A 15,444-nucleotide genomic window follows, 5' to 3' on the forward strand; every position below is an offset into this window, starting at 1 on the left:
GGTCGTCATTAGTTTATATTCCTCACCCATCCACCAGATGTCACGGATGCACCTCTTGAGAAATCCCAACCATCTCAATGAAAATGAAAATAATTTAACACCTTTACAAAAAGTCTTTAAAAAGTCTTAACTTTAATAAATTGATAACACAAAACAGTGAGAATAATCATCTAGTCTTCCCTCAGTCGAATATCCTAAAAATGTAAACATTAACAGTGTAACGTTGAGGCTAAAACCTTGGCATTTTAGTCTGTGGGGTGTAGTCAACCAGCAGAGAGACCATAAGACCCTAGAAGAAGAAGAAAAAGTGTTGTCGTTAAAAAAGGTATTTTACTGGGGAATAATTATAGTTGTTAATGCATTACATCAAAACGTAGTTTGGCAGACATTACGAAATGTAGGTTTGAAAATGGAACCAACTGGTTAATGAGCCTGATCTGCAGTAAAACTCACCATGATGGTCCACTTCCTGTTCTCGGCCTCAGGGAAGACCAGGGAGCGGGGGGAGTAGAACACCTCGTCATCCACCTCCTCTTGTTTACGAGGGAGACAGTGCAGGAAGGTCCAGTCTGGATTGGCCATACTTCCTGTCTGGTGTGGGTCAAACCACAACAAGAGGACGGCTATAAACCTCTAATCAAAGTGGGGGCTGTTGGTTTTCTATTTGGCGTTTCCTAGTGTTATCGGGACTGAAGTGGTTACCTTATTGGTGATCTGGTAGCCATGGAAGTCTTTTAGCCTCTTCTTCTTCTCCTCTTCCTGTCCCATGCTGACCCAGGTGTCAGTGACCAGAACATCGCTTCCTTTTGCTGCCTCCATCGGGTCAGAGGTCATAACTAACTGGGTGCCGTGCTGAGGGGACATATGACAGTATTTTACATGATTATTTTTACAAACTTGATCCCATATTTTGCAACACACTTGACAAACAGAAGCTAATGGCTATTAATGTGCGAGTTTCTGTGTTTGTTACCATACCAATTTGGAGAGTCGTTGTGCCTCCTGAACCACGCTGGCTTCTGGCCCATAACCCTGAGAGTGACATACAGAATGACGGTTTACTTTTCCACCACAAGTCATGTCTGTCCATTATTGCCCCTGTCAGTCCATTATGGCCATTATGACCCATTGCAGTCTTAACCATCCCTGGGAGGAGGGATCCCTCACTCTGCAACACTACCCATGGGGGCTGCCATAAACATATGGCCTGTGAAGCACTTGAGACTGCACCTGTGATTAAGGGCTATACAACAATTCTTTACTCGATCGACATGTATGACATCCGAATAGATTACCTACCATACTCTTCTCCATCATAATCATATATATATATATAGCATATATGTTACAAGAATTAGACAAACTTAAAAAACTCCCACGATCACATAAAGGCGAAGGAACCTTGGGGGTGGCGATCCTAAGATGGACGCCGAGTTTGGCCGCGGTCATCATGAAGGAATGGAGCACGTTGTTTCCATCTCCGATCCAGCTCACCGTCAGACCGTCCAGTTTCCCATAATGCTCCTGTAATTAAACTGGTAAGTGGCAGGATAGGAGCGACCTCGGCGTGGCTACCGTTTGCTACCCGATTCCCTGTATCCGTACGCACCGGATGTAAACGTTTTTTTACGGAACCCAGTAATTATACAACCATGAGCTGTAATTTCACAATCACTTTGGATAAAACCAAATTGAGTGACTAAATAAATCTGAATGACAACCAAAAACACATATTTGCTAAAATGAAATGTAGGCTAGTCAATTATTTAGTTGGCACGGCACCTGCAAGGTCAGAAAGTCAGCCAGGATCTGGATCGGGTGGTAAAGATCACACAGGCCGTTAATGATGGGTATGGTAGCTTCTTTCTCCAGCTCTTCCAATGTAGAGTGGCTGTACACTCTGGCCAGCACGATGTCACACAGCCCAGAGAGGACCCTGCAACGATAAGCCATAAAGCTTGGTTACTTTTCCAGCTCCATCAAGCGCAAGATTTTCATTAGACTGGGAAACACGGCCATTATCTGTCCAAACAAAAACAAGAAATACAAGCTTAAATTCTCGATGGCAAATGTTAGTGGGGAGTTGACGTCAACTCACCACTGTGACCCGAAACATTGTGACATTCTTTGTACATTTGACGCACGTTGTGAACTTAAAACCAGGAAACGGGATGGTGATAAGATTAAGGTAACGTTTTTGTGGAGGGGGTTCGGTAATTTTAGGACATTTCAAGTTCACTCATCTTTTTGTCTATGTCTTATCTGTCCATTATGTTGGATTCCTTATGTGCAAATTAAATAATTTAGACAGCATTTTTACCTCCACACAATTCTAACCTTTATGGCTTCACTTTAATCCCTAGCATACAACATGGACAAAAGTCAGTAGTCAGTTGACTAAATATAACCATGTAGATGGATAGTTAGACGTATGGATGCAACGTGTATAGAGATACCTTGCAGTGTCTGTAGAGCTCTCGTTGACACCAAGATGGATGTCTTGGGAGGTGAGGAAACACGGGTGACCTCCCAGAAGAGCAAAACCTATAAGGGATGCCATGCAACCAAACAGGTTTAGTGTTAGAAAAAAAACTGTTTTATTAATTTGCTCGATAAACAAACAATTCTTAGTCCTTATAAAACAAGAACAATTCAATACAGGCCTATTAATTGTTGCGTGTATGTGTGCAGCGTACGTGTTCACAAGATTAGCACATAAAGAGATGTTTTTGTAATGTGCAACAGAGAGTGGCCCCTCAGCACTTCTATTGTATTGTGTATGAACGGGGGCCACAGTTGCCTGAGGGATTTCAGACGGATATACTGGAGAGCACACATTTGAAGGGCCACATTTGGACCAAACTAAATAAGAATGGCAAACCCAGGCCCCCGATCTGACACCTGTTTCAGTGGACATTCTGGTTCGGGTGCTCCTCTTCTCAAATATCATGGCAATCGATTTCCCTTGTAGAAGAGGAAGGTACTAAAATAGAGAAATGGGAGTCACCATGATTTGCCAAAAATGGGACAAAAAAACGAATGAACATATTTAATATGAAGTGAACATTTCAGGAAGACAACTTATTTAGTTTGCTACCTGGTTTTCCTTTTTGATCCTCTGTTTCAAATCCCCTGACACCCACAGAAGTCTCTTGATTTCATCTGAATTAAAATCTTTCAGTGTGAGCAAACTGCGCCCCTTTAGATTCACTGAACCCAAGCACGCTGCGCCAACACTGGAAGTAAACAAACAAAGTAGGCAAGTTATTCCCTGTTATATTATTGACCGCTTATCTTTTCCTTGATTATTACCGTAATGATAAAGTTATCTGCTCGCCTTAGCTATTTAAACCACTGTATTATCTCTTACCTAAGTCCCCTCGCGTGGATTGTTTGAACATGTTTCAAACTTTTGCAAATGGAAGGGCTTATAACTAAAACTTTAGCCATTTTAAAACTCATTGAGTTGTGTATGGCAGGCTGCTAGCAAAGTTAGCAAAGTCTTTCAGAATGGGTGTTGGATTTCTGCACAACACACTGCATGCTTCAACATGCGTGGCCTCTGCGTCAAGTAAACACGCCCATAGGGCGTGTCTCTTTGACACGCTCTATTTGGAAACTTCACGAGAATTCAAGTTTAAAGATGAATTCTATGAATCTATCTGGAAATAAACGAGTAATGTAACACATTTCAAACAGTACCCTGAAGCCACAATCACAAGATAAATGCCTTATTTTTAATATCTCCTGTATTCCAATTTCCTCCAGCGATTTTCCATATGGCAAATAATAAATACATTTGAGAATTTTATATTTCTAGAGAATGTGGAAAAAGGTTTCATATTTTAAATAAGGAAAGCTAAGAGATTGGAATGAGCTTCATGTTTAATCCGTGTTTTATACACACGCTGAAACTCAAAAGATCCTCAGATTTTCCTCAGAAATGTGATCTTTTAGGACTGTCGACTACCACTGCAATTTTACTAGTGATGCTAAGAAAAAGTTCAGTAGTTTTATTTAAAATAATTTCCATGACACGAATGAATAAAAAAGCATTTACAGAGAAAAGTTTTGTGGAAATGCATTTCTTAATTGGGCGACATTGACTAACTCTTGCTTCCAAGTGTATTTATTATGGTGTGTTGGGACGACAGAGAGCGTGTCTAATAGACGAATGTATGCATAGCATATGAGAAATACTACCGCAACCACTATTGAATGGCTGCTGTCTTGACCACTGTAGGGCTTGACCACTTTATTTTGGCCCGCCCCCTCTGACGTTTCATTCATTCACCTGGTGGCCTTGTGGCGGGTTATTGGTGAACTGGGATATGATTATAGAGTGGAAATGACAGGGGAGACCGATATCGACATTCCCGGTGAGAGCATTGTCCTCTGATACCATATACATTTAGTAGCCTATCCGTACTATCGATGGCTAGTCTACGGTTTGGTGTGTGTTAAAGCTGTTGCTATTTCTGTCTTGCTGCTGCGACTTAAACGGCTAGACATCTGACAGGTTGGGTTAGGATTTAGTCAATTTGTACGCTTATTTCCCCGTTAGGTCATTTAACAATTTATTACCGTTTGTAAGGACGAACATGCCTCGGATTTAAAATTTCCCATGTGTTAAAATCTAACCCAACGTTCTCCTCAGAAAAAGGAGCCATCTTCACTTTTGGAAAGAGCAATTTTGCTGATAATGTTCAAAGTAAATTCTGGCTGAAAAACGACCATGCTGTGAAAATAGCTTGTGGGGAAGACCACACTGCTGTCATCACAGGTAGGCTGTATGACAGGGAGAATATATCCTCCCTGTCTGTAGGATCTAATACTAATGTCTTCTATTTGTGGTGATTCCCTCCCCATGCTATAATATATATATTGTATAACTGAATCCTGAATAATATATATCATCTTATGAAACCTCACTTTTTGATAAGATATCTTCCCCTCTGGCATTGGGGATGAAGAAACTCACCACTAAATAATGCATCAAGTTTTGAGTTATAAAGTGAAATCCTATCATAAATAATGTTATACAACTGTTCTTAAGTCTGCCCGTATCCCTTACAGATAAAGGAAGACTGTTAATGTTGGGTTGTAATGACTGGGGCCAACTGGGACTGGGACAGCAGAGAGCTGCTTTCACACCAACCTTTGTTAAAGGTCCTGCAAAAACTAAAAGCATATATATCAGCAATTGTTTTATTTTAAAGCAGTTTGATGTGAGTACTTGACATGTTCGTGTATGTTGTATGCTTTTTGTATATTTTTAGCTTCCAAGTCAGAGAGGGTGAAGCTTGTAGCGTGTGGAAGGGATCACACCATCATCTGTACCTGTGAGAGAAAGTTACAATATTATTTCCTACTCTTTTTAATAGTGCAGAAAGGCTCTCAACATTTATCTGTGGTTTTCTAGTTTTTGATTGGTTGTGGAGAATAGGTGAAAAGAAGTTGCGTGATTTCAATGATATGCAGATTTCTCTGAAATCGTGGCAGTTAACCAAATCACTCGGGAACCTCCGTTTTTATTTCAAATTCATCATACCATCAAAACTGATTGCAGAATAGATATAGGAATCAAACCAGTATGAGTATTTTAGAACAATCAAGTGCTTCTAAATCACAACAAAAGCATACAAAAAAAACAAGAGTACTCAAATCATCATCATTCAAATCATTTTCAGCAACCACTGAGCTGGAAAACATCCATATAACTGGTACTGTTAGTAGGCCTGTATTACACCGTTATTGTTAGGAGCATACAAGTTGTTTCCATGTATTGGGAAAGAGGACGGGGGCGTATGTCATAACACGGTTATGGTCTGTTCACAGGGTGTGGGAGTGTGTACGTCACAGGACGCAACCAGAAGGGCCAACTGGGCCTGGGTCACCGTGACGACACCACACTCTTTCAGCTGATGCCGCCGTTCTGTGACCACGCACCTATCAAGATGCTTTCTGCAGGCTGTAGCACCTCTGCCGCCTTGACAGGTAAGAGAAGGGGAGAACAATGTTTCCTCCCACCGGTCAGCTGTATTTCTTTCTCTTTGCATCACCGTGTGTCATCACTGAGGCTGTAGCCTTACTTACCCCGGCCTTTCGTCATCTGCTCCGTGTCACCACTGGCAGAGGACGGTAGGGTGTTTGTGTGGGGGGACAACTCGGTGGGCCAAATCGGTCTGGGGGCGGAGCGCTTCGCCCTGGAGCCCAGTGAACTCTCTGTGGGGCCACCGGTGATATGGGTGTCCTGTGGTGGCCACCACTCTGCCTTAGTCACAGGTACTTACACACACGTGCACACGCATGCACAGACAGACAGACGGACAGACAGACAGACAGACAGACGGACAGACAGACGGACAGACAGACGGACAGACAGACGGACGGACAGACGGACGGACGGACGGACGGACGGACGGACGGACGGACGGACGGACGGACGGACGGATGGACGGACGGACGGACGGACGGACGGACAGACAGACCGGCAGGCAGACCGAATGACCGACTGACTGACAAAATAGCGTGTGCATATGCAAGCCGGATTTTCTAACACCAGTTTTCCATTTTTATTTGAGTGAAGAAAAAAATGGAGCAAACCTCCTGGATGACATGAATGCATAATCTTTCGTGTGGTGCGGTTTGTTGCCTCAGCCAATGGAGATCTGTACACATTCGGTGAGAGTGCCAACGGAAGACTGGGTCTTTACCCGGAGCAACTGACCAATCACAGAGAGCCACAGCGGGTGCTGGCCATTCCAGAGCCGGTCATTCAGGTGTCCTGCGGAGGAGAACACACCGTGGTCCTGGCTGGTACGATACAGGACGACTGCTGCTTCACAAATAGACTGTAAAACGAAAAAAATGTTCCTATATGTTTTAGCACCAGAATATAACATAACAGGAACTGACGTAAGAGTAACGTAATGCAGTTCATTATCTTTAATGTCCTCCCTATAATTAAACAAATCAATACTTATTATTAGCTTATAATCCAAACGTCTTCTCATTTCTCTTCTGCTTTTCTATCTTCTACTCTGCGTTTTCCAGAGGAGGAGGTGTACACGTTTGGCCGAGGTCAGTACGGCCAGCTTGGCCAGGGAACCTTCCTGTTTGCCGCGGATTTGCCCAAAGCGCTGCAGCTCTTCCACCACGGCGGCGTCTGCCAGGTCACATGTGGACAGGCCCACACGGCTCTCATCACCAGTGAGCAATACATTACTCTCACAACGGGCGCTCCTCATATCATAGAAATAAATATAACACAAGAAGGGTTGCTGTGTCGTGGATCTTGGAACGACCATTCATCGCATCTGTAAGATTACATTCCTATTCCTTTTCCGTGTAAATCTTTTGAATAGGTTTTGAATAATCGTTTTATTTTGCCTGTTTGGCAAATATACCCGTGCTTCGGAACCAAAGCAATAGCTATTTGCATGCTAAACCCACATTGACGATTATGCTGCCAACTTGCCTCTAGCCTCACAAATCAGACTTTTGAATAAGTCAAAAGATGGGTGAGAAGGGCGGAAAGGTGCTTAGTTAGGGGAGTGGCACTTAGGCCCAATCCCATTTCTACCCCTTCCCCCTTCCCCTTACCCCTCCCCCTTGTTTTAAAGGGGTAAGGGGAAGGGGTAAGGGGTAGAAATGGGATTGGGCCTTAATGTCCTGAATCTTTTGACCAATCGTGTTGAAGCGCCTCTCAATTGTTAAAGGGGAGCCAAACCCCCTGACCCTGCCTTTAAAAAACGAAAACGCTGTCACCCTGTCACACTCCTGGACAGGTGTGTCATATCAACGTTTATCAGCAGGTTACCGGGTCACCACATCAACCAATCACAGGCCATGCATGCAATAGCACTTGCTTAACCTGCCGAGGGAGTCCTCTTCAATGCAAACCAATGATCTAGTCAGGGTGTTGGTGTTTGGTTCTCCTTTAAAGGGGACATATTATACCACCAGGTGTGAGTGCTATTAGCCTTACAAGTCGTTTTCGAAAATCAGCCCCATATGACATCACTAGTGGGCGTGTACCTAGATCTGTGCTGGATAGATCAGTCTAACAGCCTACCCAGTGGACTGAAGTAAACGTTGCTCCTCTATCCAGCACAGATCTAGGACACGCCCACTAGTGATGTCATATGGGGCTGATTTTCGAAACGGCTTGTAAGGCTAATCACACTCACACCTGGTGGTATAATATGTCCCCTTTAAGAGATTCAAATGGCAACACCTCCGCTAGTCGGGGATCCTCTCCATTTATTGGCAAACAAAGTACCTGCACACCTTACAGACCTCCTCAACGGCTCAAAGCCTTCATTACCATGAATTAGCAGGCCAGACTTGCAAAGGAACATTGATGCCCACCACCTTGTTCCGTTCGCTGGTTGCCTTCCTCCACAGACAATGGGCTGCTTTACACGTTCGGCGATGGTCGCCATGGGCGACTGGGGTTAGGGGAGGAAGACTTCATTAACCAGTTCCATCCCACTCTCTGCACGCGCTTCCTTCAGTTCAGCGTTCACCAAGTGAGTGGTGTGCATGTGCTGATCGTTTTTTAAACGGATGGTTTGTGATCAATAGAGCAATCTTCTAGGATATGGATTGTGTGGAAGAGGAAAGGAAGTACATTAATGGTGGTGTGTGTGTGTGTGTGTGTGTGTGTGTGTGTGTGTGTGTGTGTGTGTGTGTGTGTGTGTGTGTGTGTGTGTGTGTGTGTGTGTGTGTGTGTGTGTGTGTATCAGGTGACCTGCGGTGGTAATCACATGCTGGTGCTTGCGACAACTAGACCTCCAGATTGTGAGGTAGTGGAGATGGCCAAGGAGGCTGGCGTTGGTGATTATCACTTGGAGCTGAATTACAAGGAATTACTCCTGCAGGATCTTGATCTTCCCATCTTCTCTCGCTCGGCCCGTGCTCGTCGCAGAGACAGGGTAATCATAGTGATACACATATACCATTGTCCTCACCGCACTATCTATTAACCTCCTAAGCAGCAGCGATGTAACATAGTGTAGTGGTCATCTGTTTCCAGCAGGGGGCAGTGTTTGTCAATATTGATGAAGTTTTGATTGAGTTTAGTTGCTAAACCTCCTGTGGGAGCTAAAAATGGTATTATGCATCCATGAACTACAGAGCTGGGACGACATAGTACTTAAGGCGAGGATTTTTCAGATAACTGGTGATAACTGTGTGTGTGTGTGTGTGTGTGTGTGTGTGTGTGTGTGTGTGTGTGTGTGTGTGTGTGTGTGTGTGTGTGTGTGTGTGTGTGTGTTTCCTTTTGTCATAGGAGAGCTCAGTGGAGCAGTTTGGAGAGAAGTTTCACAACCTCCCTTCTCTAAGATCCGACTTTCCCAACACCAGATTGCCCATGTCTAGGAATGTAAAAAAGCCTAAATCGAAGGCAAAGGATATAACCACCCTTTCAATGTTACCGACACCCCCAAAAAGTACCCAGAGGAGTCCGGCTCCTGCCCCTAGATCCACATCCCACTCCCCACAAAGTCCTCTGCTGTCACCCAGACACAATAGCGACCGCCCTTCCAGGGCCACCCCTATCACCACCAGCCCTAAAGTCCCCTCTAGGGCTACTGATTCTGGGATTGAAAACCAGCCGGTACGCCCGCCCTCCGCGTCCCCTAGGTCCACACCCAAACACCACTTATCCCCAAAGATTGCAGCCAAGAAGCCACATTATCTTAGATTAACGCGACCCAACACCGACCTTCCTGGCAGGCAGAGCCCGCCGCCCAGCCCGGCCAAGATCCCCCGCCGCCACAAACAATCAGCGACAGACTACATCAACGCCCGCCAAACGGAGGAAGAGAACCGCTGTGTCCGGGAGCTTCCTTCCCCTCCACTAATGGGTACTAGGAACCTGCATTTCATCCACCTGCCGAAGTCACTTCATATAGAGCCACTTAGGGAACCCGGGCTTAAGGGTGTCAACTCATCATTGAAAAGCACTTTCCTGAACTGTGTGTTTGTGTTTGTGTGCGTGTGTGCGTGTGCGTGTGTGCGTGTGTGTGTGTGTGTGTGTGTGTGTGTGTGTGTGTGTGTGTGTGTGTGTGTGTGTGTGTGTGTGTGTGTGTGTGTGTGTCTTTTCAGAAGGTGACCCTGCACAGCAATCCATGGTCATCAGAGATGAGGCTGAGAATGATTTGGAGAAAGCAGTTGAGTCCAACACCATAGATAAGGTAAGAGGACAAGAGAAAAATTCTTGTATAGAAGGACCTAAAAATTCAAATTCACATTATATACAGTATATGAGAATATACTGTATATAATGTGAATTTGAAGCACTCTAGCCGTGTCTATTTAGCCTTAGAATATGTGTGCACTCCGGGGCAGGAAACAGCCGCGTGGTTGACTAACTTTTCCAAGAAATAAGCATAACTCAGCATGTTCTCTGTGTGTGTGCGTGTGTGTACGGTATGTATGTGTGTGCAAGCATTTTCCACTTGGAGAAACTTCGGAGTGAATTGTCGAAACATCAACAATTTTAAAGAATTCCTTCAGTTTTCTATCTGTGTCACATTGTTTGGCTTTTCCAAGGATAATTAATCCCCCCTCTGAAGTCCTGAGAGATCGGTGAATATTTCAGCAATAAACAATTTGACCACGCACACACACACACACACAAACACACACACTTTGGCACACAGCATACACTAATACACACACACACGCACACTTTGGCACACAACACCCACACACACACACAAACACACACACACACACACACACAAATTTAACTTGTGTTGTGCCTTAGAAAGTTGGCCGGCACTCTGCAGTATTTCCATCGCTTCTGATGACACACTGTGAATAACTGTCCAACATCGTTAGGGTAGTGTAACACTAGTGTGTAACACTAGTGTGTAACACTGTCTTGGGAAAGACGTCACAACGCCTGGCTGTACTGGGGAGCCGACTAGTGTCTGGGTGGATGTGTGTAGGAATTAACAAACGTGAGCAATGGACAATAGCTTCAATTCTAGATTTAATCAGAAGAGGGATGCATAAACGGTGCTCACTTAGAGAAGCCTTGATATGCTTGTATATGAAGATCAAGGTATGACGATGACTGCATCCGGCTGCGCTACCGCTACACGTCATTGCCGCTTAATTAAGTGTATTTATAATGCTTTTTATTTTAGTCCAGATGGTGTAACAAAGGACACATGCTCCCCAATCATCACCATGGTTTTATTTCATCCACCCACTAACTTCTGCTCATTAGCCTGCAACGATATTACAGTCGGTTCATAACAGACGTTGTGAGCAGACATGCATATACAAATAGAAACCTATGCATATGTCTCTATTTGATTCAGTTTTTTATACATCCTGTCAGTGAGTTTGTTAGTTAGTTGAAACTTCATCACAAAACAGTGATTTGAAAGGACAAGGACGGTTAAGGAAGGCTGTATCGCCGTGTCCATCCGGCCCAAAGCGTCCACCTATTCTGCATTTCATTTTATCCATAGAAGTCATTGTTTACCTCTTTGTAGTCATGCTATCTATTTTTTGGGGACTTTCTTTTTTCAGGAAAAGCCGAAGGGGAGACCCCTGAGGAGAGCTGTAAAAGCAGCAACAGTCGAGACGAAGGAACAAGCTCAGTCGAAGAGCAGACATCTGAAATCCGGCAAGGCCTTATCCACAGAGCTCACGCGAGCGTCCAGCTCTCAATCTCTAAAGGGGGAGGCCTCACCGCAGAACCTCAAGGAGGGGGTCTCTAAGAGCAAGCAGACGCTGATCAGACACGTTGCACCTGCCGAAAACCAAACCAAAACCGACACACAAGGTCCAAATGCGCTGACTGTTTCTATAGGAGATACTTCCATGCGAGAAGAAACCGGGACCCTAGTTAAAGACGTTGACAGAGTAGCAGGTTTCCAAAATAAGTTGACAAGAAAGCAGCAACAAGCGACCAAAGTAAACAAAAGTGGCGAGGAAAATGTAAATTCTGATGCTCCCATTAATCAAAAGTCTGCCAGCAAAGTCCTGGTTGAAGATACGCAAGAGCCAACAATCTTGCCCAAACAGGAAGAACCAGACGCATCTCTGGTCAATGTGAAAAGTCAACCTGTTGACAAAATGTCCACCGATGATAAGGTCACAAGCCAAGGAGCCGATTGGAATGGGAGAACTCTCCAACCTCAAAGGCCAAGGTCTGGTAGAATTTTTGATGGTAAAGATGCAGAAGTCGATAATGCATTCAGGGAATCTTCCTGGAATAAATCAACTCCAGTCAAACAGAAGAGACTGAGGCATACACCTATCGAGGTTCAAAGCAGAGCCGTAGAGTTTAAACCTCCCCAAAACAAGCTCTCACCTTCGACACCTGTCAAAGTTCAAAGCGACCCTGTAGAGGTAAAACCTTCCCCGAAAGACCCATGCACACCTGTTAAAGTTCCAAGTGGGAAACTCACTCCTGTGAAGGTCAAAGGCAAGACCCATGACGATTATTCAAAGAAGTCTCCACTGAGGGTAAAAAACAAACCTACTGAACATTCTGACAGACCTTCAACACATCAGGCTAAATCAATAGACACCCCAGGCTCACAAGGCACCAAGGGAGCAGAGGTTACATCAGTTTCCCCTCGGCAGCCTGAACCCACCGGGAAGGATCTCCTACTTCCTGGGGAAGATAGTATTTTTGGCGATACTCAACCGAGTTTGGGGCAAAAGGTTCTGAATAATGCAGCTGATCTTCTTCCAGCAGTGGGCGTGGCAGGCGTGGCAGCGGGCCTCCTGGGAGCAGCTGTAACCAGCGTGAGCGCTTTCCAATCGGACAGCGACACCGCCACCTCTCCGCCTTCCAGCAGCAGACCCGTTCGAGCGGAGAGCTTCATCAAGCAAAGGGCCGTCGTCCAAGAGTCCCTTTCCTCCACACATTCGTCTTTGAGATCTGATCCAAACTCAGCCGACGAACCGGAGGCCGAGGGAATCAGAAACCAGGAAAAGGAAGATGATGGGATTGTCGAAAAGGGTACATTAGTTGAACATCTAGGCGGTTCCAAGGCGGAAGAGAGGAGCGAGAGCAGCCTTTTTGAGTCAGAGTGTTCCCAACTCAAAGGAACAGAGGCTTCAGGTGGAGAGACGAGGGAAGAAACGGAGAACGTGGGGGAAGACCGTGAACGTGTCTGGGAGGGGGAGGAGGAGAGTTCAAGGGAAGAAGCAGAGAGCGACAGCAGCACAGAGGGAGACGATGGTGACGAAGACGCCGAGGAGAAAAGGGAGGAGAGGGCTGCGGCGCAGGAGAGGAGCGATACCGGGGGCAGTGTTGACAGTGAGGAAGAGGATGGTGAGAGAAGTGGGGCGGAACAAAGCCGGGAAGGCGATCAGAGTGGTGGCAGGAGCGACGACAAAGGTACAGACATCAGCCCCGATGAGGAGGAGGGAGAGGCGAAGGAGGGAGAACCACAAAGTACAAGAGGCAGCCGGGAGCCGGGTGGAGTGGGGCAGGGAGAGGAGCGGGAGGTGGAAGGGGAGAGGGGATCAGAGTCGAGTGAGCGAGGGGAAGAAAGCAGTGTGAGTTTAGAAGAGGGAACTGAAACGGACTCGGGGGGCGAGGCAGAAAGCAAGAGTAAAATCTCAGGGGAGGAAGAGGAAGACACAAGAGCAGGTGATGAAGCTGGGTCTGAGACACCTCAGGGTGAAGACAGTGCAGGGCAGGAGAATGAAGGGACGGTGGCAGGGAGTGGAGCTGAGGAAGAGGAAGGAGAAGGTCAGGGGTCAGTGGAACAGGCGGAGGAGGAGGAGGAGGAGGAGGAGAGCAGTGAAGTCAGAGCAGAGGAATTCAACGAGGAGGAGGAACAGAACATGAGTGTTGAGGAGGAGGAGCGAGATGTGGATGAAGAGGAGGCAGATGCTGACGAGAGCGAGGAGCATGAAGAGGAGGGTGAAGAAGAAGGAGAGATTGGATGGGTGAAGGGTGAAGAAGATCATAGTGGAGATGAGGAGGAGGGGGTTGAGGAAGAAGAGGGAGAAGAGGATAAAAAGGAGAATGATGAGGTAGAAGAAGGTGGAGATGATGAGGAAGAGGAAGGTGGAACGGTGGGTGAAAAGGAGGAGGAAGACGAAGAGCAGGCTGAAGATAGTGCTGGTGATGAAGAAGGGGGTGAAGAGGAGGATGTAGATCAGGAAGAAGAGGCCGGCGGTGATGAAGGTGGTGCTGAAGAGGAGTATGAAGATCAGGGGGAAGAGGGTGTTGGTGATGAAGAGGAGGGTGAAGAGGAGGATGTAGATCAGGAGGAAGAGGGTGGTGGTGATGAAGAGGAGGATGTAGATCAGGAGGAAGAGGGTGGTGGTGATGAAGAGGAGGATTTAGATCAGGAAGAAGAGGGGGGTGTTGATGAAGAGGAGGATGTAGATCAGGAGGAAGAGGGTGGTGGTGATGAAGAGGAGGAGGTAGATCAGGAGGAAGAGGGTGGTGGTGATGAAGAGGAGGATGTAGATCAGGAAGAAGAGGGTGGTGTTGATGAAGAGGAGGAGGTAGATCAGGAAGAAGAGGGTGGTGGTGATGAAGAGGAGGATGTAGATCAGGAGGAAGAGGGTGGCGTTGATGAAGAGGAGGAGGTAGATCAGGAGGAAGAGGGTGGTGGTGACGAAGAGGAGGATTTAGATCAGGAGGAAGAGGGTGGTGGTGATGAAGAGGAGGAGGTAGATCAGGAGGAAGAGGGTGGTGGTGATGATGAGGAGGATGTAGATCAGGAGGAAGAGGGTGGTGGTGATGAAGAGGAGGAGGTAGATCAGGAGGAAGAGGGTGGCGTTGATGAAGAGGAGGAGGTAGATCAGGAGGAAGAGGGTGGTGGTGACGAAGAGGAGGATTTAGATCAGGAGGAAGAGGGTGGTGGTGATGAAGAGGAGGAGGTAGATCAGGAGGAAGAGGGTGGTGGTGATGAAGAGGAGGAGGTAGATCAGGAGGAAGAGGGTGGTGGTGATGAAGAGGAGGAGGTAGATCAGGAGGAAGAGGGTGGTGGTGATGAAGAGGAGGAGGTAGATCAGGAGGAAGAGGGTGGTGGGGATGAAGAGGAGGAGGTAGATCAGGAGGAAGAGGGTGGTGGTGATGAAGAGGAGGAGGTAGATCAGGAGGAAGAGGGTGGTGGTGATGAAGAGGAGGAGGTAGATCAGGAGGAAGAGGGTGGTGGTGATGAAGAGGAGGAGGTAGATCAGGAGGAAGAGGGTGGTGGTGATGAAGAGGAGGAGGTAGATCAGGAGGAAGAGGGTGGTGGTGATGAAGAGGAGGAGGTAGATCAGGAGGAAGAGGGTGGTGGTGATGAAGAGGAGGAGGTAGATCAGGAGGAAGAGGGTGGTGGTGATGAAGAGGAGGAGGTAGATCAGGAGGAAGAGGGTGGTGGTGATGAAGAGGAGGATTGGATGGACGAAGAGGAAAATGTGTCGGAGGCCGAGGATGAAAAGATCCGAAAGGAAGAA

General features: G+C 46.4%; 2 protein-coding genes across 2 annotated transcripts in view; one reads left to right on the top strand and one right to left on the bottom strand.

The window, feature by feature from the left end:
* Nucleotides 1–83: 83 nt before the first annotated feature.
* otc (ornithine transcarbamylase) lies at nucleotides 84–3,564 on the bottom strand. Its single transcript, XM_056579776.1, has 10 exons — nucleotides 3,371–3,564; nucleotides 3,098–3,236; nucleotides 2,902–2,983; nucleotides 2,457–2,544; nucleotides 1,783–1,936; nucleotides 1,402–1,524; nucleotides 979–1,032; nucleotides 703–852; nucleotides 454–591; nucleotides 84–289 (listed from the first exon to the last, which is right to left on the bottom strand). The coding sequence occupies exons 1-10, from the start codon at nucleotides 3,460–3,462 to the stop codon at nucleotides 230–232; spliced, it is 1,080 nt and encodes a 359-aa protein (XP_056435751.1). The 5' UTR covers nucleotides 3,463–3,564; the 3' UTR covers nucleotides 84–229.
* Nucleotides 3,565–4,348: 784 nt separating this feature from the next.
* The window catches only part of LOC130373743 (X-linked retinitis pigmentosa GTPase regulator-like), an 11,415-nt gene continuing 319 nt past the window's right edge, over nucleotides 4,349–15,444 (top strand). Inside the window, exons 1-12 of the mRNA XM_056580369.1 lie at nucleotides 4,349–4,379; nucleotides 4,658–4,783; nucleotides 5,077–5,169; nucleotides 5,280–5,342; nucleotides 5,839–5,997; nucleotides 6,136–6,285; nucleotides 6,661–6,819; nucleotides 7,057–7,212; nucleotides 8,410–8,534; nucleotides 8,751–8,939; nucleotides 9,680–9,872; nucleotides 12,731–13,646. Coding sequence (XP_056436344.1) covers nucleotides 4,349–4,379; nucleotides 4,658–4,783; nucleotides 5,077–5,169; nucleotides 5,280–5,342; nucleotides 5,839–5,997; nucleotides 6,136–6,285; nucleotides 6,661–6,819; nucleotides 7,057–7,212; nucleotides 8,410–8,534; nucleotides 8,751–8,939; nucleotides 9,680–9,872; nucleotides 12,731–13,646 — 2,360 coding nt within the window. The remainder of the gene's footprint in view (nucleotides 4,380–4,657; nucleotides 4,784–5,076; nucleotides 5,170–5,279; nucleotides 5,343–5,838; nucleotides 5,998–6,135; nucleotides 6,286–6,660; nucleotides 6,820–7,056; nucleotides 7,213–8,409; nucleotides 8,535–8,750; nucleotides 8,940–9,679; nucleotides 9,873–12,730; nucleotides 13,647–15,444) is intronic.

The sequence above is a fragment of the Gadus chalcogrammus genome, chromosome 20 (assembly GCF_026213295.1).
Source record: "Gadus chalcogrammus isolate NIFS_2021 chromosome 20, NIFS_Gcha_1.0, whole genome shotgun sequence".
Classification (NCBI taxonomy): Eukaryota; Metazoa; Chordata; class Actinopteri; order Gadiformes; family Gadidae; genus Gadus; species Gadus chalcogrammus.

Excerpts from the sequence above, each read along its gene's own strand:
- otc (XM_056579776.1), bottom strand. The coding sequence starts at position 3,462 with ATGAGTTTTAAAATGGCTAAAGTTTTAGTTATAAGCCCTTCCATTTGC. Across the intron at positions 2,984-3,097 it reads GGATCAAAAAGGAAAACCAG|TACCTTCCTCTTCTACAAGG; the intron begins GTAGCAAACTAA and ends TCTCTATTTTAG. Across the intron at positions 592-702 it reads GCTACCAGATCACCAATAAG|ACAGGAAGTATGGCCAATCC; the intron begins GTAACCACTTCA and ends GACCCACACCAG.